We start from the raw sequence: 23,683 nt of genomic DNA, 5'->3' as shown, positions 1-23,683 counted from the left end.
TAATATAACAGGATTTTATACATATGCACACCCCTCCTTTTCTGCTCACTGAGGGACCAGCGCGCCTGATGGTGCCGCCTGCGGGAGCTGCTGTCAGGCCTATCCTGACACAGTTCTCCCAGACAGGGCTGACCTGGAACTGCTGCGTGCGGACAGAAGAAACTGTCAAATTCTCATCCCTCATCCCTGGTTTTTGTTGACTCCTGGATTCAGCCTATAGGGCCATTGTGTGAAAGCCACTCATGAACAGCAGTACAAAGAATAATGGCAAATTATTCCAAAATATTGAAAATATGACAAGTAATTCAACATAATCTGACCTGACTATGCACAATTGAAATATATGTTTGAGTTAATTGCAGTAATAAATGTGTGATGAGAGATGTAAACAAAAACATAAACATGTTAAAATATTTAAATAACACACTTTTTCTTCCCACCTGTGCCTCCAGACTCCAGAACCACATCCTCCTCCACTGTGGACGACTAATTCCAATAAGCCTCCATAATGCCATGAACGGGGAGAGAGGGGGAGAGGAGAGTCTGAGCTTAATGACCTTGCAAGCCGATTACAGGCCAGCCCCATTTCACAAAGAGCACTACGAGGCCTCACTCTCAACCTGTAAACCAGCCACGGCCACAAAGACAAGAGGGGTGAAGAATCAGGATGTGGTGCTAAAACTGTGGAGCCTCTACTCCACTGAAAAAGTGCTGAACAGAATGACTGCAGAAGGAGAGTTGATCTGCCACTAGAGGGCAGTGCAAGGCAGGAATTACACAACTGGACCAGCTGGGGAAAAAAGTGTACTACTGGATACTGGATGAAAAGCACACCTGCAAGACTGTTTGTGAAGAGGTGACGTAGTTTTTGTGCAGCTGCTCATGCTTCAATCTGTGCTACAAAGCCTGAGCATTTCATACAGAACACTATGTTTATAAGACTTTATATTCAACACTACACAGCCATGCATTAGTAGATACATCACTTTATTAAGTGGTCAGAAAAAAGATATTGACTGGATTTTATCTTTTATTTCTATTTGGATTGGCATTCATACAACACTGCTGTAAAAACAGTCACCATTCTCATAAACTCATTGAAGTCCACCTCTCCGTCTGCATTGTTATCCAGCTCGAAAAAGATTTTATTCACCTTTTCTGGTTTCAAACTTTCCTACAGAGACAGAAAAAAGAGAACTGGTTGTAGAGCGCGTCTTCATAAACCTGTTTGGTCCTGTGATTATTGTTTCCTGTTGTCACGCTGACAGCTGGCAGACAGTCACCTATTCATTGGAAGCCATGAAGCTGCTTGGATCGCTTCAACCTTCTGATCTGGCAGTGCTTTCCTTTTAGCGGTGTACACTTATGGTCACCTGCCAATTCAGCCCTGCTTGTACCTCAACACCTGCAAGACTGTTTGTGAAGAGGAGACGTAGTTTTTGTGTATCTGCTGCTGTTGCATCAGACACAAAGCCACCGCTCTGACCGCTCGCTCATGAGCTGCATCTGCTCAGCAAGCTAGCCACAAGTAACTACTTTAACTGCTTCATTACTTTTATGTTTTCATAATGTAATTATCAGCTTTGACTTTCAATATTACAGTTTTTTCTGAATGCTTAAACACTAACAATGATTCTTACAGCACAATTTCTAAAACTATTACAGTTTTTCTTAATTGTTTACACACATTTTCTGGAAGCATGCCTCATATTCTCAGAACTCTACACACAAATCCAAAATAACACACACAATGGGTAAAACGCCTCAATTCTCCTGCAAAATGAAACATTACATTCTAAAAAAATCGCCTAGCATGGCGAATCCAGCCATGAAAAGCATCAGCTGCCATATCTCCACATGCATCCTCCATAGCTTGGAGAAGAGGTATGCACATTTGTGGATTTCGGTCATACACTTTCCATCTCCAGGCAGAAAAAAAATCCTCAATAGGCTTGAGGAATGGAGAATATGGAGGCAGATACACAACTAAAAAGCATGCGTGGGCAGTGAACCAGTTACGAACCAGAGCAGCCCTGTGGAAACTTACGTTGTTCCAAATGACAACGTACCTGAGCTGCTCTGGGCCATCTACCTGATCTGGTGGAATGAGTGTGTTGTGTAGGGTGTCCAGCAATGTGATCAGATGGGCGGTGTTGTAGGGGCCAAGGGTAGCTACTGTACTACTGTACTCATTGAGTACTGTATTGATATGCAGTACTGCCATTTTCTAGTGAGAGTACATATACCAATCCATTGCTCCAAAACAGAAGAGCTCATCTGTTGCCCTTTTATGCTAAAGCTCTGATTGCTGATTGTAAAATTGTGTGATGGGTGTTTGCCCTTGTGATGAGTCAGTGTGCATATTTGAATGGCAGTGTGTTCCTTGTGAAAACAAGATATGTTCTGCATGAGAAGCAGAGACTTGTGTGTACTGTTTTGAAAAAAGTGTTTTTTAGAACTGCAATTTGAGTGTAAAGCAGGAACTGTGCTCGTAGTTTAGCAGAATTGGTTCAGGGGGTTGGTAAATGAGTTACATGTTGTGGTCATTGTGTCTCAAGTACCAGAATTTGTGTGTAAACAATTGAGAAAAACTGTAATTAACTATCCCAGCTATGATAAATCCATGACCTGACCTGAAGACAGGAAGAACCATGGAGCTGGATGAAGAGGCAGCATGATGCCCCAGTTGACTCTGCGATGCCTTAGGTGATCAATGGTGTATCTCTAAAGACCATCTGGAGCAAGCGGTCAGAGCGGTGGCTTTGTGTCTGATGTGCAACAGCAGCAGCCACACAAAAAAACAAGTAACTTTTTGGAGTGTTAAAAAGTCACGTCAAGGCTCTTGAAACTTGTCACTGTGTTGATATTGAGTCTGTCTATTGAGTTTTTTAATGCATATCAGTACAGATGCCTTATTTATTTCCCCACAACATCAAATGGCTGAAAATATAAACAAAAGCATTTTAATTTAGGATGCTAAAGACCCACACCAGCTTAACTGAACAAAGGAAAACAATCGTCTTACATATTCATGCTTCCATTAGAGGATGAGGGGAATGCTGCTCTATATCATCTCACCTTTGTAAAGAAATACATTTATATGCAACCTAGTTGGAATAAAATAAATAAACTCAAGTATAAGCAGCATTTTGAAAACAAAGGATCAGATAACATAACACAACCTACTCGGGTGGCAGCATGTGGAGAGCACACAGCCTCTTCACACTTACTTCCTGGTCTCCTCCTCGCCTGAGATTCTTTAACAGTTTTTGCTGCCATTTACTATGAAGAACCCTGGAAAAGTAATAAAACTAGCCATAAGATTTTTAAATCTGTGCTACAAAAAAGTGATTTTACATTCAACACTACACAGCCATGCATTGGTAGATACATCACTTTATTAAGTGGTTAAAAAAAAACATTACATTCTGAATTTTGATGTTTTATTTCTTGGTGCCGATGGAACCCACACCCGGAGACGGTCGTTCTCTGCTCACTTCTTAGAGAAATCGTGGATCATACAGGCGAGACGGGCCACCAGCACCATAAACTCACTGAAGTCCACCTCGGAGTCACTGTCCCGATCCAGGTTTTTTATGAACTTGTCCACCTCACCTGGGTTCTTTGCTTCCTATAGAGACAGAAGAAAGTGCACATAATAAGTTTGAGTTCATGATGAGTTGAGACTTGATAAGGTTTTCTCAGAATTCATTAATACATGAAAAAGTCTTAGTGTCCAAAAATCAAATGCTATGAAAATATATATGGTGTGGAAGATAAAGTTAAAAATGGAATGTGTAATATAAGCACAGTGTCAGTACCTGCAGCAGCAGCTCCTTCTCCAACAGAGTCTTGACTTCTCCTTTGTTCAGCATGTCCTTCTTTCCTTCTTTGCGTGCGTAGTCATTAAAAGTCTTCACCAGGATGATCATGGCATTCTGAAGCTGCGACATGGTTGCTGCTTTTGTTGAAAGTTGCTGCGACAAAGAAGAAAATGAACCAGCACGGGGTTGATGTGTTGGGTGGAGTGGATGAGGAAAGAGCTCTTTTTATACCTTGTGAACGACGGCTTCAGGACCAATGATGGGACAGACTCGGGTATTGTGGGTGTTGGTTTCTGATGTGTCTACACGCCCTCTCTGCTGCAACACAGAGTGTACACATTAAGTAAAAAGCTATATGCAGCTTAAGTTGTCATGTTATTGAGGTTAAGAGGAGGCCTTTCTTTTATCAGACCACAGAGGCAGCTGGTGTGGTGATTTGTGAACTTTGAGATGAGGGATGACTTTTTGTAGGGGGAGACACACAAACACATAAAAGTCACAGTGGTGTACTGTGGTCACTGTGTGTCTTTGCTTCTACACAGAGGTGGACATGAACCACAGGAGGAAAAGTCTGAAATGTCTCCGAGGGGTGGATTGATATCATGCTTGATATAGCCAGATTCGCGGTTTTCACACTCAGAAAAAAGGATATATCCAGATACTGCCCGAATCTAGCTGGATTGATTTTCCCAGTGTGAATGGGGTCTGAGAGCATGAGACAGAGGCTTACATGTTTCTGTTCTCCTCTGTATCAGGGTTCCTGTGAACAGCTGCTGTTTCAATCACCTTGTGTTTGTAGAATCACACATTCTACAACCTGTTGGGACACATCAAACCGGCAGTAGAGTCTTCATAAACCTGTTTGGTCACATCAATCAAGTCAAGTCAATTTTAATCAAAGTACTTCACAGAAACCTTTCAACAGAAAGACACTTTGAGCAGGACCCGGCTCATAAGGAGAACCTTCCTGCTGATAGTCGGCCGGGTAAAAGAGGAGAAGAAGAGGTAGACAGAGAGGATGAAGGAGAGAGAGAGAAAGTCCATTTAGACACAATGATGTATAACTGAGGACCCTCACAGAGTCTGAGATCAGCTGATTGCATCAAATCTAAAGCAGTGTACAAGACTCTGCAAGCAGAACAAAGTGTGTTTCTGAGTGTGAGAAAGCAAGCATTCTGTTCCCTCATCATTTGTTATTATAATTTTCTGTTATTAGTCTTCCTCCTTCTCTGATCCTTCGTTCCTCCCTCTTGTCCTCAGTGTTGCTGTGCACCCTATTCTGAGCACTTATTTCTTTGTCCTCCCTTCCTCCTCAGGTTTGGTTTGTGTTTTTGATCTTTATTTCCCTAGTTTTTGGTACTTTGATTTTGCATTTTGACATGGCACTGTTTTCAGTAGCCCTCCTTATGTTCTCCTGTGTTTTGTAGTTTAGCTTTGAATAAAGCTCCTTTTTTGTTGCATATTGTTTTTGTCTGTGCCTGGGTCCTGTTAAAACCTACACCTCACATAACACTGTCATATGCTCGCTGGTTAACACATTAGCATGCAGGTTGGCAGGACTGGCATACATATACATTAAATATTGTTTCTTCCCCATGAGTAAAGCAGTGTCTCTGTGTAGACGTTCACACTATTTATTAGTTGTGTTTGTGTAGGCCATAAAGAAGGGTAAGCAGGCCTGGAAGTAAATGTCAAACATGTATTCACTCTTTGTCTCAGTGATATTTGCAGAATCAATGTTGTTTTCTTTTGTTAACAGCATATATTTACACCACCATGTTGGCACTGATCAGTTACCGTGGTCGTGGTGATGTGGTTAGCTCTGTTTGCCTCACAGCCTGCGTGGGTTTTCTTCGGGTGCTCCACCTTCCTTCTACATTCCAAAGACCTGCATGCTAGGTTAAGTGAGGACTCTGGCTGTTGGTGTGGGTGTGGCCGGCTGTTTGTTTGACTGGCAACCAGTCAGTGGTGCACCCCCGCCTCTCACGAAAAAAAAAAAAAAAATCAAAAAACTTTCCACAACTGGTTCATTCAGTACCCCTGCTTGTTTCACCACCCAGGGTTCCATTCCTCCCTCATCATTGATGCACCAGGTTCTTCAGGGAAACCAATACTGAGTCCATTAGGTGTACACTGAGCATAACAGTTGTTTTCTGCCTCACTTGGATCTCAACTGGGTGTGTGAGCGGTTCAGTTCAGTCCCCAGTCATCCACACTGTTGCCTTGAATCACAGGTTGCAGATCTGCTCCTTTAAAGATTTCCTCTCTTATTCGCCTTATTTACATTGACAGAGCCTTAATGTCTCCCAAGGCCAGTGTGAGTCCAGCTGTGTTTTCCTCCAGGTTTACTCTTCACTTGTGTGCTCGATCTGTCAGTGGAGGCTGACAGATGGAGTCTTCCTGCTAGCTTTATCATATCCATAAATTCCCATGGGATGTATCGTCTCCTGACTCCTTCATCACAACAGGGGACTGGCCCTCATCTTCTTCTTTCTGTGTTCAGGCTGCTTGTGTGTGGCTTCTTAGCTGCATGGGGCTGTCTGTGTCTGTCCACCCACGAGCCTGTGGCTTCACCCCTGTAGCTCCTCCTACTTTATCTACTGACTCTCCTCGGGCAGGACCTAACATTACATAAGAAACGATCACGTGCTGGTGGCAGCATTCTTCTAGTACTTACATCCATCACTGATCTCCTTCCAGTAGCAACCATCTCCTTTCTCACTGTCTCACCATCTCACTAAGCTCCACAGTGGTTCTGCTTTCACCACTCTGGAATCTGCTCACATGTGAGCAGAGCCGTCGCAACACGGTAAGCAAACCAGGCAATTGCCTAGGGCATGAGAGGGGCCCTAGGCAAGAGTCTATGACACAGCTGAGCCTCATCTTACTCCACCACTGTTTGTCTTTTTTCACATTGTATCAAAACACTTTTAGAGACGCAGCGCCACACGTCACTACAGCCTCCTTCATACTGCAGCCTGAATGTTCACTGTGAGTCGCTCTGCGTACAAACGTCTGCTAAATGAGTTACAAACGTCAAAATAATGACGTGATATAAAACGTAAATGTATATAAAAACGTAAATGAAGCTGTAAAGTAGCTTGTTAGCTCATGCAGCAACAGTGTGTAGCTGCTATGCTAATGCTACTTTAGCTTGTTTTGTCTCGTTCGCAGGTTCAGCATTAAGCTAAGTGCTGCTGTTACAACTTACTGTTAGAGTTAATGACCTCTAAACCACAGCAGGAAAAACTAATGTATATATTTAGTCTATTTAGTGTTTATTAATGCTCAGGTGTTTCTCTGTAAATGACAAGCTAGTTAATTATTGTCATATAGTTGTGTCATTTTATGGCTTTTTTAAATTATGTTTTTCATCAGGTGCTGTGCTTAACCCTCATGTGTTGTTCGGGACATTTTTGTCCTCTGAGAGAAATTTTTCTGTTTATTTTGGCCATAACTTTGTCAGTATGTGGACAAATTGAATCATTTTTCCTCAATAAGCTTAATTTTACATAAATTTTGTTAATATGATTTTAAAATTTTTTACACTGTGGGCAAATTTTACCCCCTAATGTGTTGTTCGGGGACAAAAACGTCCCCTAACTTTAACGGTTTTAAAAATATATTAGATAAATATTTTTTTGAATTTTTTTTTGCATAGACCTTTTAATTAACTTCAGTTCTAATCAACAGTAGTGAAAAAATCATTTTCCCCCAGGATTTTAACCCTTTAATCACTGCTGAAAATTAAAAAAAAAAAACACAAAATGGCTAATTTTTAATAGAAAAGGTGAATGTGGACTGGATTCTTTTTAACCTTTATTACAGTCTTGGTCATGTCAAACATCAGTAAAAAAAATTGACTTTATTGCATTATTAGTTTTTGCACAGCACTGGATTTTCTTTTTTTCTCCCATTTTGTCCCATAGACTTACATTATAAACACACTTTTTTTGACTGCACAGCCATGGCACTAAATAATCATGCATTCTTGATTGTTGGTGGTTTACCCTGTTGGTAGGAGGTAACATTTGTGATTTTTACAGTTAACAACTTAATTACAATATTAATAGGGATTTCCCGATCCGATCACATGATCGGAAATCGGGCCCGATTACGTGATTTCAGACTCGATCGGAATCGGACATTACCTCCCGATCAGGACTCGGATATATACTTTTTAGGGCTCTCAAAGTTAACGCCTTCTGTGCAGGGTGGCTCTGTGTCTTGTAGTGCAGGGGTATGACAGCTGCTTTTGGTGCGACAGGTCCTGGTTCGAGACCTCGATGTGCTGCGTGTGTGAAATCTCCCAGTGTGGCGGCACACGCACACACAGGCCTGTCGCTAAACAATAAATCAATTAATTGCACGATAACTTTAAATGGGCTCGATAAGTTTTTCGGCCGCGATAAATTACATTTGCACGCTCGTTTGTTTTCCTCTCTCTCTCTCTCTCTCCCTCTCGCTGCCAAAGAGGCTGGATGACAAAAGGCGTCACTCGGTGCGTCGTAGCGTATAAAGTGTGCAAAGTCCGGCCGTCAGATTTAATATGGCCCGCGGCTTCTGTCTTGAAATGTGTCAAACCAACAGGTAGTTCTTATTTTTTAACTCATTGTGTGAAGTTTACGGGATGTTCTGAGCAGACCACGGTCAGCTCGCTGTCTGCGTCGCCACGGTGCGTCACAGCGCTGCAGGGCTTGGACGCTGGTTACAGCAACACAGAGAGCTGTGAAGCTGCACAACACTGGTTCAACACTTCTACACAATTCACCACAAGACTAAACATGCTTATGAATAACGTGCCATCAGAGAGAGTGAAGTTCTCTGCCTTCTCACTGGCGGCACTCGCGGCAGCGCCACCCAGTCTAGTCCTCTTGCCCAGTCCTCTGGTGCCATCTCTGCTATTTTATGTGTTTCTGTCTACATGGTGGCGTTTTTAAAATTCGCTGATGCGCATACACACACGCAAACGCGTGCGCACACAAACACATGTGCGCACAGGTGAGCCCACTCCCAGCAGCAGGTAGAGTGCGTGTTGTTTTGCTCTCTGTTGCTCATGACGTGCTGGTTGGTTTGACTTAACTCCATAGACTATGCTCAGATAAGCCATGATAATAGGCCTACCACTACTCATAATAATAATATTAATATCATTAATAATAACAATAATAATAATAATAGTGTTGATAATTGGGGGCCTTTCCAATGTTAAATGTTCTTTAGAAATTAAAGTTTATTGATCTTTGAAAGGGTGTACTTGCATTATATGTCATTATCATTATGTTAGTTGAACATTGATTTGACAATATCGCTTATCGCAATAATTTCTCTTGGCAATTAATCGCCCAGCAAAATCTGTTATCGTGACAGGCCTACACACACACAGGTTTTGCCGCAATGAGTGCCTTTATAGAAAGTATCGGATCGGGACTCGGTATCGGCAGATACTCAAAATCAAATGACTCAGACTCGGACTCGAGGGCAAAAAAACCTGATCGGGACATCCCTAAATATTAATCCTTTACCTGCAGGCCTGTGCTATTGTGGTGTAGTTTCTGGCTTGTATATGGAGTTATAGGGAGTATTTTAGCACATAATTGTGTGTCTACACACTGTGTGTGTATGTTAGAGAGGAAGAGAGCCATTTGCACACTGTCAGGGAAGGAAAGTCAGGAAAATAAAGTTACTAAGTAAGTGAAGTGTACCTAATTCAGACGTACAACGGCGATGCATAAGCATGTAAAATGAAAACATCCAGGAGTTCTGGCGTCTGAAGTTGTGGATGGGTAAAATAGCTGTTTTTTTTTTTTAGCTTTCGGAAAACACGTCCTCCAGTAGAGTGACTTTACTTTTAGGTTAGTGTCTCAGTTGAGATCACTGAATTATTCTAAGTGAAGTCTAAGTGCCCCTTTTCCATGGTGTGTTGCGCTCCACACGACCATACGTACATGTGCATGTTACTAAATAGACACCATAGATAGATAACTTGATAACATAATAAATAATCATTGACTAACCAAATCTAATCTACAGTTTAGTCCCCTACTAAAATTAGTATTAAAAGTAGTTTAGTAAAGTAAAGTAAAGTAAATTTGTTGCAGCCCTAAAAGTAAGTGCCGGGCCCTTTGATGCTGAGAGGTTCAGACTAAACAAAACAAAAACACTAGTGGACTTGCATGCATCCTCCTGGTCATTTAATGGTGACAAGAGCAGCAAGCAGCATGAAGAGAGGATTCACCTGTGCATGAGTGAAGGATTCACTTGTGAACGAATGAAGGATTCGCTTGTGAACAAGTGACGGATCTACTTGTGCAGCCTTCACAGCTTCACAGCCTGGCCCTTCATAGAGCCAGGCTGCACAATCATTTCCAGAGATTGTGCACAAATGAATCCTCTCTTCATGTTGCTTTCTTCTCTTCTCACCATCAAATGACCACAAGGTCACATGTAAGACCACTTGCCTTTTTGTTGTGTTTAGTCTGCACTTGTAGACATCAAAGGGCCACACATGCATAGCAACACTTTCTTTGTTTTTGTTTACTATGAAGACTCTGTGGTTGTGTGTACTCACAGACAACAAGATCAGTGTGCAAATGGCTCTCTTCCTCTCTAACATACACACACAGTGTGTAGACACACAATTATGTGCTAAAATACTCCCTATAACTCCATATACAAGCCAGAAACTACACTACATGAGCACAGGCCTGCAGGTAAAGGGTTAATATGGTAATTAAGTTGTTAACTGTAAAAATCACAAATGTTACCTCCTACCAACAGGGTAAACCACCAACAATCAAGAATGCATGATTATTTAGTGCCATGGCTGTGCAGTCAAAAAAAGTGTGTTTATAATGTAAGTCTATGGGACAAAATGGGAGAAAAAAAGAAAATCCAGTGCTGTGCAAAAACTAATAATGCAATAAAGTCAATTTATTTACTGATGTTTGACATGACCAAGACTGTAATAAAGGTTCAAAAGAATCCAGTCCACATTCACCTTTTCTATTAAAAATCAGCCATTTTGTGTGTTTTTTTTTTTCAATCTTCAGCACCACCCCTTATAAAATTGGTGATTAAAGGGTTAAAATCCTGGGGGAAAATGATTTTTTCACCACTGTTGATTAGAACTGAAGTTAATTAAAAGGTCTATGCAAAAAAATTTCAAAAAAATATTTATCTAATATATTTTTAAAACCGTTAAAGTTAGGGGACGTTTTTGTCCCCGAACAACACATTAGGGTAGTGTTTGCGAACAATGCATGAGGGTTAAACACCTGCCTGTGTCTCCTCGTGAAGATGCCACAACCTCCACAGATGAAGGTCTGTGCAATATGAAATATCTGGATTATTTACAGTGTTAATTATCAGGCTGATCATTATGGTCTTATACCACACAGGTCATGTGGAGCCCTGTGCGGAAACTCCAGAGGACGTCCCAGCAGCAGTCCAACACCTGAGAGCCTCCACTCCTTCCTCTGCTCCTCCAGCACCTGACTTGGTAACAAAGGAAGGTTCCAAGGTGTCCAGTTCTCACTGATGATCCTGCACTGTGGACAAACTTCATAATAATAACAATACTAGTCATCATATCTTGTGTTGTCAGTGGTGGAGGAAGTACTGATGTTTAGTACTTAAGTGAAAGTACAATTACCCAGCAAAATATATACTCAAGTAAAAGTAGATGTGCTACATCAATGATCCTACTTAACCAAAGTCTTAAGTACTTACTTTTAATTTCCAAGAGTTTAAATTGAGGCAACTGAACTCAAGGATTGTTTTTTTTAACTTGGGGGATACATAAAAAATACATGAAAAATTACTTAAGTACAGTAACAAAGTACAACTACTTAGTTACTTTCCACCACTGTGGACAGTCTTCAGAGAGTACATATTTCTATGATATATTTTGATTGTGTTGTACAGTTTTTTTTATGTTTCCTTAAGATAATATTTTCATGTGTGTTCACACATTATTTAAATAAAAAGGTTTCTTATATAATCATCACTGTAAATGTCTTTGTGTTTGGGGCGGCATTTCTTTAGAATCTTGTAGCCCGTAGGCCCCCTATAGTGTCAAGCAACGGCTCTGCATGTGAGGTCAGATAAAAGGAGTTTTAGGTGCAGTGATCAAAGACAGCACATCTCTCTATTTAGTTTCAGTGATTAAATCACCTAGATGATTAATTCTTTTACATTTGAGCTTCAACCAAAGGTTGTTGGCAGTATATTGTGTGAAAGATCTTGATTCAGTGATTTATGTTTACAGTATTTACTAATAATCCATCTACCTGAGTCATGTGTAGAGTGTGTGCTGAAAGCCTCGGTCAGGTTTCTGCTTCAGATGAGGTTTTATTGGCTCTAACTAATTGACTACCACCTTCTGAGGTTCTTTAACTGTGAGGAGGTAATCGGCATTAAACATGATAACATGTCAAAATGCTTTTTTATCCTCCTCTGTCCTACTGAGAAAGATGATGGAAGGGCTTCACCTGAACATCACTTACAGCAGTCCTGCAGTTATCAGTCCCAGCCAATCACTGGTCTCCCAGTTAGGGTTAGGGTAATGACCTTCCTTGTGTCAGCATAGTTAAGCTCTTTCTTGCAGGAGTGGGAGACCTAGTAAGCTTGTGTTGTTAAGGGATAAATCACTACAGCCTTTTTTTCTGTTGGTCTAACCAGAGGTCATCTCATACAGTAAAAAGGATGTTATTTACTGTCACTTAAGTTCTGATGTCATCAGTATGTGCAGGATCTGGATCATAGTTGTCAGGAAAACAACACTGCACGTTAATTGAACTACCTTCAATGGCACTAACCATCTATAAAGAAAAAATTATATGTGGAGTTGTTGGAATTTGTTGTGCCTGGCGCGCCCCCTGGTGGCTGGCTGCAGAATTTTTTTTTAATTTGTGTTGTGATATCCAACACAGACACACAGTTAACAGATAAATTGTATGCATTCTGCTTTGATTTTAAGGTTTCATTGTCATTTCTGCTTTAATGTTACTGGGACACTGGGGATGCATTTCTTAATATAACAGGATTTTATACATATGCACACCCCTCCTTTTCTGCTCACTGAGGGACCAGCGCGCCTGATGGTGCCGCCTGCGGGAGCTGCTGTCAGGCCTATCCTGACACAGTTCTCCCAGACAGGGCTGACCTGGAACTGCTGCGTGCGGACAGAAGAAACTGTCAAATTCTCATCCCTCATCCCTGGTTTTTGTTGACTCCTGGATTCAGCCTATAGGGCCATTGTGTGAAAGCCACTCATGAACAGCAGTACAAAGAATAATGGCAAATTATTCCAAAATATTGAAAATATGACAAGTAATTCAACATAATCTGACCTGACTATGCACAATTGAAATATATGTTTGAGTTAATATTGCAGTAATAAATGTGTGATGAGAGATGTAAACAAAAACATAAACATGTTAAAATATTTAAATAACACACTTTTTCTTCCCACCTGTGCCTCCAGACTCCAGAACCACATCCTCCTCCACTGTGGACAACTAATTCCAATAAGCCTCCATAATGCCATGAACGGGGAGAGAGGGGGAGAGGAGAGTCTGAGCTTAATGACCTTGCCGATTACAGGCCAGCCCCGTTTCACAAAGAGCACTACGAGGCCTCACTCAGCCTGTAAACCAGCCACAGCCACAAAGACAAGAGGGGTGAAGAATCAGGATGTGGCGCTAAAACTGTGGAGCCTCTACTCCACTGAACAAGTGATGAACAGAACTGCAGAAGGAAAGTTGATCTGCCACTAGAGGGCAGTGCAAGGCAGAGCTGGATGAAGAGGCCGCATGATGCCTCTGATCTGAGGATCAACAAAACTTTCTTTACCTTAAGTTGCCACATGTTGTCAATTTTTTTGTTGACATTTAACAGGAAAAATATTGTAATAAAACCAGCCTCAGTTTAACTGTACATTTAATATTAAGAGAGGTTTCATCATGCTAAGAGGATTTTTAAATCTGAGCATAGTGTCACTGCGTACCTGCAACAGAGTGGGCAGCTCCTTCTCAAACAGAGCCTTAAGTTCTTTTTTGGTCAGTGTGTCCTTCTTTCCTTCTATGGCTGCGTGTTTTTCAAAAGTATTGATCAGGGTGTCCAACCTTCCTGCTGATAGTCTTTTGCAGAGAGCGGTGAAGACTGCGTCTAAGATGACCAGGACTCCTCTGTCCTCTCTGCAAAGCAGCGCAGAGTCCACAGGGAAGCTGCCACCAGCATCAAGGACCGCACCCACCCCCAACAAGGTCCTTTCAATCCTCATCCCCTCAGGCCTGGAGTGTCTAGGAGTGTGAAGTGCAGAACCACCAGAATCAGGAACTCGTTCTTCCCCTTTGCCATCAAACTCCTCAACAGCTGACAGGAGTCTGGAACAGTGGACTGTACCCCACACATACTGACTACATGCAGTAACTGCAATATTTTTATCGATTTATTACTCTATGCACCGTAGTATCCAATCCAATAACTGCACATGTATCATGCTATCTACCTCCTGACAGTTTTGCACAATGATTCATTCGCTGCTCAATTTGCACAACAGCGCACATGCACATTTATATGTATATAGCTCCACTGACTTCCATAAGTTATACTTTTATGTACTTATTTGCATTTTTTTTGCTCTTCAAATTGCTCTTTTGTAAATTATTCTATTTTGTCTTTCTTAAACCTTTATGGCATTCAGTGTGAGCAGCAAAGTAAGAATTTCATCGTACAGGGAAACCAGTTTCCTTACTGTGCATATGACAATAAACACTTTGAATCTTAGATCTGCCACCAGAGGGCAGTGCAGGGCAGTAATTAGGAGGTGGAAAAAAAAGTGCACTACTTGATGGGCTGATAGAGAGATGAACTGACCTAAAGACAGGAAGAACCACAGAGCATGATGCCTCTGATCTGAGGATCAACAAAACTCTCTTAAAAGTACAAATCCCTCAGTTGACCCTGTGATGCCTGGCACCTTAGCAACATTTAAATCACAAGTCATGTGATCAATGGTGTATCTCTAAAGACCATCTGGGGCAAGCAGTCAGAGCAGTGGCTTTGTGTCTAATGCAACAGCAGCATCCGCACAAAAAAACAGTCACATCAAGGCTCTTCATGTGACATCTAATAAAAAGGCTCTGTGCTGTCACAGAGAAAAGACTCTCTGAATGCTGTTGGTCTAGTTAGACAGTCAGTCTGGTGGTTGTTCAAAGATAATTATGCATAAACTGGTGACACCCTTTCTGCTTTTTAATGCTTGTCATTGTGTTGATAGTGTCTATTGAGAGGGTTTTTTTTTAAATGCATGTCAGTACAGCCTTCTTTATTTCCCCACAACATAGAAAATAACTGAAGATAAAAATAATAACATTTTCATCTGCAATGCTAAAGAAAGTGGCTACATCAGCTTAAGCTTAGGATGAGGGGAATGCTACTATATATCATCTCACCTATGTAAAGAAATAAATTCTTATACAGCCTAGTTACTTAGTGGTATTGGATTGTGGAAACATAAACTCAAGTATAAGCAGCATTTTGAAAACAGAGGAGCAGATAACATAACACAACTTACTGGCGTGGCAGCATGTGGAGAGCACACTTCACACTTACTTCCGGGGCTCCTCCCCTACACAGGTGAGCACCACCACCCACTTCCTGTCTCACCTACCACCTGAGATTCTCTAATAGTTTTTTCAGCAGGAAAGCAGGAAAAGTAATAAAACTAGCTTTTAATAACACGAGCCTTAATTTAACTGTACATTTAATATTAAGAGAGGTTTCATCATGCTAAGAGGATTTTTAAATCTGTGCTACAAAAAAGTGATTTTAAATTCAACACTACACAGTCATGCATTGGTAGGTAAAATACTTTATTAAGTAGTCATTAAAAAAACATAACATTGACTAGATTTTATGTTTGTTTCTTGATGCCGATGGGATCCACACCCGGGTGCGGTCGTTCTCTGCTCACTTCTTACAACGGTCGTGGGCGGCGCAGGTCATAGCAGCCACCAGCACCACAAACTCACTGAAGTCCACTTCGGAATCACCGTTGAAATCCAGACTTTTCATGAGCTTGTCCACCTCACCTGGGTTCTTTGCTGCCTATACAGACAGAAGAAAGAGCACATAATAAGTTTGAGTTCATGATGAGTTGAGACTTGTTGAGGTTTTCTCAAAATCCATGAATACATGAAAAAGTCTTAGTGTCCAAAAATCGAATGCTATGAAAATATGTATGGTGTGGAAGATAAAGTTAAAAATGGAATGTGTAATATAAGCACAGTGTCAGTACCTGCAGCAGACCCGGCAGCTCCTTCTCCAACAGAGTCTTGACTTCTCCTTTGGTCAGCGTGTCCTTCTTTCCTTCTGTGGCTGCGTATTTATCAAAAGTCTTCATCATGATGGCCATGGCTGTCTCAAGCTGCGACATGGTTGCTGCTTTCGTTGAAAGTTGGTGCGACAAAGAAGAGAATGGAAGACCAGCACGGATTTGATGTGTTGGGTGGAGTGGATGAGGAAAGAGCTCTTTTTATACCTTGTGAACGACGGCTTCAGGACCAATGATGGGACAGACTTTAAGTTTTCCAGGTATCGTGGGTGTTGGTTTCTGATGTGTCTACACACCCTCTGTCCTGCAACACAAAGAGTACGTATTATGTAAAAAGCCATATGCAGCTTAAGTTGTCACTTTATTGACTTAAGAGGAGGCCCTTTCTTTTATCAGACCACAGAGGCAGCTGGTGTGGTGATTTGTGTACTTACAGAGGCTTACATGTTTTTTGTTCTCCTGTATCAGGTTTGCTCTAATCAGCTGCTGATTCAATAGCCCTGTGTATGTAGAATCACACATTCTACAACCTGTTGGGACACACCAAACAATTCAATTTTATTCATATAGCACTTTTTTACAATCAGAATTGTCTCAATATGCTTCACAGAGACCCAGAGCCTAAACACCCTTAAGAGCAACAGTGGAGGGAAAAACTCTCTTTAACAGAAAGACACTTTGAGCAGGACCCGGCTCATAAGGAGAATCGACTACCTGCTGATAGTCGGCCGGGTAAAGGAACAAGAAAGAAGGAAGAAGAGGTAGACAGAGAGGATGAAGTTGAGAGAGAGAAAGTCAATTTAGACACGATGATGTATAACTGAGGACCCTCACAGAGTCTGAGATCAGCTGATGTGCATCAAATCTAAAGCAGTGTATGAGACTCTGCAAGCAGAACAAAGTGTGTTTCTGAGTGTGAGAAAGCAGCTGTCGTGCTCACCGGTTAACACATTAGCATGCAGGTTGGCAGGACTGGCATACATATACAGTAAATATTGTTTCTTCCCTATGAGTAAAGGAGTGTCTCTTTGATCAGGCTAAAACATACTTACCAGAGTCAGTGGGTCAAAAAGCACTTATTGGACACCCATCAGGCTGAAGTACATCTGTCACTGCTACCTATCATGTCCAAATGACATATTAAACAGCTTGTAATTATATAGTGTGTTTCTGGAAGTAAATGTCAAACATGTATTCACTCTTTGTCTCAGTGATATTTGCAGAATCAATGTTGTTTTCTTTTGTTCACATTCGTTTACATTACAATGCATTTACACCACCATGTTTGGCACTGATCAGTTACCATGGTGATGTGGTTAGCCCTGTTTGCCTCACAGCCTGCGTGGGTTTTCTCCAGGTGCTCCACCTTCATTCCAAAGACCTGCATGTTAGGTTAATCGAGGACTCTGACTGTAGGTGTGGGTGTGACTGTCTGTTTGTTTGACTGGCAACCAGTCAGTGGTGCACCCCGCCTCTCAAAATAAATCCACATAAAAAAGTCCTGTGAAAACCACAACACAGAGTATAATAGCAGCTAGCTAACGTCTGTGCTAACCTCAATATTATGAACACACACTGAGTTCTCTGCTTCCTTCTGTGACTATTGTTTACTGTTATGCTGACAGCTGGCAGAGAATCATCAATTCATCAGAAGTGATGAAGCTGCTTGGATCGCTTCAACTCTCTGATCTGGCAGAGAACAGTCTCCCCTCAGTAATGCTAACAGTAATTTCCTATTGTAGTTTCAGCCAGGGGGCGGAGTTTGCATGTTCTCACTGTGCCTATGTGGGTTTTGTCCAGGTGCTCCGACTTCCTCTGACATTCTAAAGAATTGTTAGGTTAATTGGTGACTCTAAATTGTCCATAGGTGTGAGTGTGCATGGTTGTTTGTCTACATGTTTGGGGACAACAGTGGCGCAGTGGTATAGCAGGGTTGTCTAGTAACCGGAAGGTTGGTGGTTCGTTGATCCTGTGGCGCACCTTGCTAGTCATTGTATGACACAGCCGTAAAGACTTTCCCTCTGGGATTAATACAGTATCTAAAATAAAAAAAAAAAAAAAAAAAAAAATGTTGCCCTGTAATGGACTGGTGACCTGTCCAGGATGTACCCCGCCTCTCACCCGTAGTTTGTGCCAGTGAACACATCACGGTGTTCACATGGTATTTAAAGACTGAAAGTTAAATCTGAAAGTGTTTGAAGTAAACACCAAAGATGATGAAGACCTCCACCGTCACAGGCGCTCTTTCCACTTCCTGTCTTTGACCTATTATGCTGCGACCCCACAACACCACACTTTCCACTCAAGTGTCCTCATTGTGTAACCTGCTTTTGAACTTAAGTGAAATATCAAAGTCTTAGAAGTCTTAAAGATCTCTTTCAGAAGGCTGAAGCAAGGCAAATGGACTTGTAGAATCTTAAAGGTCTCATTTAACAAATTCAAGACATTCACAAACAAATCTCAGACCAAAAAAATGAATGGAACAAGGTTTATAGAAAAGTAAATTAATACATTAATTTAAGCAATAAAAAATCTGAGAAGCCAGGGTCAGCAGGCTCTCGTTCTCCTCACATTGTCACAGGATGACAAAGAGAATCTAGTGGTGGCAAGTAGAAGAAACAACAAAGAGAGCACAGGCCTGCTCACACTGTAAGTTATCTGTGGTAGCAGGTTGACATTATATAGCTATAGTAAAGTATATTCTTACTAATGTTAAAATACGTTTATGAATAATTATTTGATTACAAAGGAAAATCAGAAATCCAGTACAATGATTGGGGTTGGTATTGTCCCGACCAAAGCTGAGACCAAACGAATGCCCTTGCTGGGGAGCCTCTACTCCACTGAACAAGTGCTGAACAGAATGACAGCAGAAGGAGAGTTGATCTGCCACCAGAGGGCAGTGCAAGGCAGGAATGATAAAGCCATGACCTGACCTGAAGACAGGAAGAACCACAGAGCTGGATGAAGAGGCAGCATGAGGACTCATGTTGACTCTGTGATGCCTGGCACGCAACCTACCTAGAGGGGGCACTACCTAGCTGCACTGAAGAAACTCCTCAGTATTCTCAACGACACGTCTCACCCTCTGCATGACACACTGCTGCCCTACAGGAACACATTAAGTGGTAGACTGAGACTACAGAGGAGCAGCACAGAATGCTACAGGAAACTGTATAACTCCTCCCCTTTCTGTAGGGAGAAGAGCTAGATGATCGTGCCATCATGTCATGTACCAATGCCATTCCCTCCACTGGTCTCTATTTGTATTTATTCAGCACCTTATATCTCTAAATTACAGCCATGCAACATACATTGTGCTCAGTCATACTGCTTACTGTGTAAAAAAATCTTTCTGGATTAATACAGTTTTATCTTATCTTATCTGAACATTTAAATCATAAGTAATGTGATTAATGCGGTATCTGTAAAGACCATGAGCTGTTTTGTGGTCACTGTCAGCACCTACACTCATCAGTAAGAGCACTGCTTGTATCTCAACGCCTGCAAGACTGTTTGTGAAGAGGCGACATACTTTTTGTGCGGCTGCTGCTGTTGCATCAGACGCAAAGCCACCGCTCTGACCGCTCGCTCCAGATAATGTAGAAGCCTCTTCCACTGCAAGGCAAGAACATTTCCAAGCATCAGAAACACAACAATAATTTAACACTGGGCTTTTGATCATCATTTCTCTTTTTGAGCTTAAACAGTCACATCAAGGCTCTTCATGTGACGTTTAATAAAAATGTCTTGTGCTGTCACAGAGAAAAGACTCTCTGAATGCTGTTGGTCTGGTTAGACAGGCTGTCTGGTGGTTGTTCAAAGATAATTAGGCATACGCTGGTGACACCCTTTCTGCTTCTTAATGCTTTAATGCTACTGTGTTGATAGTGAGTCTGTCTATTGAGAGTTTTTTTTTTTAAATGCATGTCAGGACAGATGACTTCTTTATTTCCCCACAACATCAAATGACTGAAGATATAAATAATGGCATTTTAATTGTGGGCTGCAGTGGCTTAGTGGTAGAGCGGGTTGGCAATTTTACACCCAGCCCCTCCCAAGTTGTTGTTGATGTTGTTGTGTGTGCTTGGGCAAGACACCTTACCCACATTGCTTTTAACACATAAATGAATAAATCGTTGGAGTTGGAGAGGCCGTAGGTACACATTGGCAGCCATGTCTCTGTCAGTCTCCACCTGGGGAGCTGTGGCTTCATCTGTAATTTACCACCACCACTGAATGTGGTGTGAATGATCAATGCCTTTCAATATAAAGTGCTTTGAGTGAGAGGATTTACAAATCTGTGCTACAAAACCTGAGCATTTCATACAAAAAACTACATGTTTATAAGTGATTTTACATTCAACACTACACAGCCATGCATTGGTAGATACATCACTTTATTAAGTGGTCAGACAAAAAAAACATTACATTCTAAATTTTAATGTTTTATTTCTTGGTGCAGATGGAACCCACACCAGGATGCGGTCGTTCTTTGCTCACTTCTTAGGACGGTCGTGGGCGGCGCAGGTCATAGCAGCCACCAGCACTACAAACTCAGTGAAGTCCACCTCGGCATCACCGTTGAAATCCAGATCTTTTATGATCTTGTCCATCTCAGCTGGGTTCTTTGCTGCCTATAGAAACAGAAAAAAGAGCACACAATACTGGTGAAAAATGCTGGCTAATGTTTAGCATCACAACCATTTGGTTTGAGTTCATGATGCTATGAAAATATGCGTGGTGTGGAAGTAAGTAAGTAAAAATGTGACGTGTAATGGGTCAGTACCTTGAACAGAGCGGGCAGCTCCTTCTCCAACAGAGTCTTGACTTCTCCTTTGGTCAGCGTGTCCTTCTTTCCTTCTTTGCCTGCGTAGGTATCAAAAGTCTTCATCATGATGGCCATGGCTGTCTCAAGCTGTGACATGGTTGCTGCTTTCGTTGAAAGTTGCTGCGACAAAGAAGAGAATGGAAGACCAGCACGGGGTTGATGTGTTGGGTGGAGTGGAAGAGGAAAGAGCTCTTTTTATACCTTGTGAACGATGGCTTCAGGACCAATGATGGGACAGACTTATTGTGGGTGTTGGTTTGTGATGTGTCTACACGCCCTCACTGCTGCAACGCCCAGTATACACATTATGTAAAAAGCCAGTTGTCATGTTATTGACTTCAGAGTGGGCCCTTTTATTTATCAGACTACAAAGGCAGCTGTGTGGTGATTTAATTTCTCTCTCTCTATCTCTCTCTCTCTCTCTCTCTCTCAGGAAGGTTCTCCCTTATGAGCTGGGTCTTGCTCAAGGGTTCTTTCTGTTAAAGGGAGTTCCTGTGAACAGCTGCTGTTTTAATGACCCTGTGTATGTAGAATCTCACCTTCTACAACCTGTTGGGACACATCAGACCGGTTGTAATGGGTGTGGTCATAAAACATGTTTGGTCACATCAAACAAGTTAAGTCCATTTTATTTATGTAATGATATTTTTAACAATCAGTATTGTCTCAAAGTGGCAAAAAAACTCCCTTTAACAGAGAGAAACCTTGAGCAGGACCTGGCTCATTAGGAGAACCTTCCTGCTGATAGTCGGCCGAGTAAAGGAGGAGGAGAAGAGGTAGACAGAGAGGATGAAGGAGAGAGAGAGAGAAAGTCCTTCTCAACAACATGAACACTTGATCCACGTGGTCAGAGTTCAGCTGATGTGCATCAAATCTAAAGCAGTGTACAAGACTCTGCAAGCAGAACAAAGTGTGTTTCTGAGTGTGAGAAAGCAGCTGTCATGTGCTCGCCGGTTAACACATTAGCATGCAGGTTGGCAGGACTGGCATACATATACAGTAAATATTGTTTCTACCGCCCCGAGTAAAGGAGTGTCTCTTTGCTCAGACTAAAACATACTTAGTCAGTTGGTCAAAAGTAACTTATTGGACACCCATCAGGTTGAAGTACATCAGTCACTGCTACCTCATCATTATTTGCTGTGATAACTTAACTATGTTCTTATCCACATCATGTAGCTTTGATTACAGAATATGCTAACACTTTAGCATTCAGCAAGGCAGAACATTTAGAATGATCCAAATGGCATATTAAACAGCTTGTATTTATATAGTGTGTTTCTACCTACTCAAAGCACTACACTACACTAACACTACATATTAACCCTTTCACATACACACAAAAACGGTGCCACCACCAGAGGAATGTTATAGGCATAAGTGTCTTGCCTAAGGACACATTGCCCTCAGACAGGGCAGGAAATCAACCCACCAACCTGATGATCTGTGGAGAACTACTACCACAGGTGTCCATTAAAGGCTAAATGGATGAAACAGGACACACTTCCTGTCTCTTTAGCTGCAGCCAGTTGGAAGAATGAAAGGTTTGTGTAGGCCATAAAGAGAGGTAAGCAGGCCTGGAAGTAAAGGTGTATTCACTCTTTGTCACATATATACATTCACATTATATATTTACACCATCATTGGCACTGATCAGTCCCGTGGTGATGTGGTTAGTCCTGTTTGCCTCACAGCCTGCGTGAGTTTTCTCCAGGTGCTCCACCTTCCTTCTACATTCCAAAGACCTGCATGTTAGGTTAAGTGAGGACTCTGGCTGTTGGTGTGGGTGTGACCGGCTGTTTGTTTGACTGGAAACCAGTCAGTGGTGCACCCCCGCCTCTCACATTAAGTCCACATATAAAGTCCTGTTAAAACCACAACACAGAGTACATAGCAGAAGGGATCATATCTCTCCTGTTCTAGCTTCTCTTCACTGGCTCCCAGCGGGGTCAAGATATACTTCATTCTTCTAACCTACAAGGCTCTACATGGACTAGCTCAATTTTATCTGCAGGACCTGATAGTACCGTATGTTCCTCATAGGACACTCAGATCTCTGACTGCAGGTTTACTTGTAGTTCCTAGGATTCATAAAAGTAAAATGAGAGGACGAGCCTTTAGCAATCAGGCACCGCTACTATGGAACCAGTACCAATCTGGGTCAGATAGGCAGAAACCACCTCCACCTTTAAGACTAGACTTAAAACCTTTCTGTTTAGTAAGGCGTATAGTTGGCCTTAAACATGGTAGGTAGGGCTGATAGGTATAGATACAGGCACTTGTCGACATGGCCTCAGCCACAGGTATCATAGGTAGGGCATAGGGCCCATAAAGAATAACTTTTAGCAGAGCTATGCTGCTATAGACCTATGCTGTCGGCGGGCACAAACATGATCCACTGAGCAGTTTCCCTCTCACCCTCTGACCTCTTCTCTATTCTCATTAGTCTTTCATAGTGGTAATTCATCTCATAAACTGTGTTTGCTGTCTTCTTTGTAGTTTTGTGCCTCTCTCTCTCTCTCTCTCTCTCTCTCTCTCTCTCTCTCCTTGCAGGTATCCAGACCTGCATGCTGACCTGCAGTCCGGCAGGTTCATCCTCTCTGTCCTGTCTCCTTCTTCTTCTCCTCCTCTACCCTGCCAACTGGCAGCAGGAAGGTTCTCCCGTATGAGCCTGGGTCCTGTTTAAGT

At 41.9% G+C, this 23,683-nt stretch overlaps 3 protein-coding genes and 1 long non-coding RNA gene across 4 annotated transcripts; all 4 read right to left on the bottom strand.

Annotated features, from left to right (window-relative positions):
- Window positions 1-973: 973 nt before the first annotated feature.
- Window positions 974-14,468, bottom strand: LOC114450942 (uncharacterized). The gene is made up of 3 exons (XR_003672147.1): window positions 14,451-14,468; window positions 8,025-8,029; window positions 974-1,036 (listed from the first exon to the last, which is right to left on the bottom strand). It is a non-coding gene; the product is annotated as an uncharacterized LOC114450942 (long non-coding RNA).
- LOC114450941 (protein S100-P-like) lies at window positions 3,377-5,745 on the bottom strand. The gene is made up of 3 exons (XM_028429401.1): window positions 5,622-5,745; window positions 3,822-4,142; window positions 3,377-3,631 (listed from the first exon to the last, which is right to left on the bottom strand). Exons 2-3 carry the CDS (start codon window positions 3,951-3,953, stop codon window positions 3,494-3,496), a joined length of 270 nt encoding a protein of 89 aa, XP_028285202.1. The 5' UTR covers window positions 3,954-4,142; window positions 5,622-5,745; the 3' UTR covers window positions 3,377-3,493.
- A 1,214-nt stretch (window positions 14,469-15,682) lies between the features above and the next one.
- Window positions 15,683-16,397, bottom strand: LOC114450938 (protein S100-P-like). Its single transcript, XM_028429399.1, has 2 exons — window positions 16,129-16,397; window positions 15,683-15,938 (listed from the first exon to the last, which is right to left on the bottom strand). The coding sequence occupies exons 1-2, from the start codon at window positions 16,264-16,266 to the stop codon at window positions 15,801-15,803; spliced, it is 276 nt and encodes a 91-aa protein (XP_028285200.1). The 5' UTR covers window positions 16,267-16,397; the 3' UTR covers window positions 15,683-15,800.
- Window positions 16,398-20,543: 4,146 nt separating this feature from the next.
- On the bottom strand, window positions 20,544-21,180 carry LOC114450940 (protein S100-P-like). Its single transcript, XM_028429400.1, has 2 exons — window positions 20,954-21,180; window positions 20,544-20,801 (listed from the first exon to the last, which is right to left on the bottom strand). The coding sequence occupies exons 1-2, from the start codon at window positions 21,089-21,091 to the stop codon at window positions 20,664-20,666; spliced, it is 276 nt and encodes a 91-aa protein (XP_028285201.1). The 5' UTR covers window positions 21,092-21,180; the 3' UTR covers window positions 20,544-20,663.
- Between the last annotated feature and the right edge of the window lie 2,503 nt (window positions 21,181-23,683).

The sequence above is a fragment of the Parambassis ranga genome, chromosome 18, assembly GCF_900634625.1.
Source record: "Parambassis ranga chromosome 18, fParRan2.1, whole genome shotgun sequence".
NCBI lineage: Eukaryota > Metazoa > Chordata > Actinopteri > Ambassidae > Parambassis > Parambassis ranga.
This window is presented reverse-complemented; position numbering and strand designations above follow the sequence as displayed.

Bases quoted from the DNA above. Each gene is read 5' to 3' on its own strand.
- LOC114450938 (XM_028429399.1), bottom strand. From the start codon at position 16,266: ATGTCGCAGCTTGAGACAGCCATGGCCATCATGATGAAGACTTTTGAT. The intron at 15,939-16,128 runs GTACTGACACTG...CTGTCTGTATAG, and splicing joins AGCTGCCGGGTCTGCTGCAG to GCAGCAAAGAACCCAGGTGA.
- LOC114450940 (XM_028429400.1), bottom strand. From the start codon at position 21,091: ATGTCACAGCTTGAGACAGCCATGGCCATCATGATGAAGACTTTTGAT. The intron at 20,802-20,953 runs GTACTGACCCAT...CTGTTTCTATAG, and splicing joins AGCTGCCCGCTCTGTTCAAG to GCAGCAAAGAACCCAGCTGA.
- LOC114450941 (XM_028429401.1), bottom strand. From the start codon at position 3,953: ATGTCGCAGCTTCAGAATGCCATGATCATCCTGGTGAAGACTTTTAAT. The intron at 3,632-3,821 runs GTACTGACACTG...CTGTCTCTATAG, and splicing joins AGAAGGAGCTGCTGCTGCAG to GAAGCAAAGAACCCAGGTGA.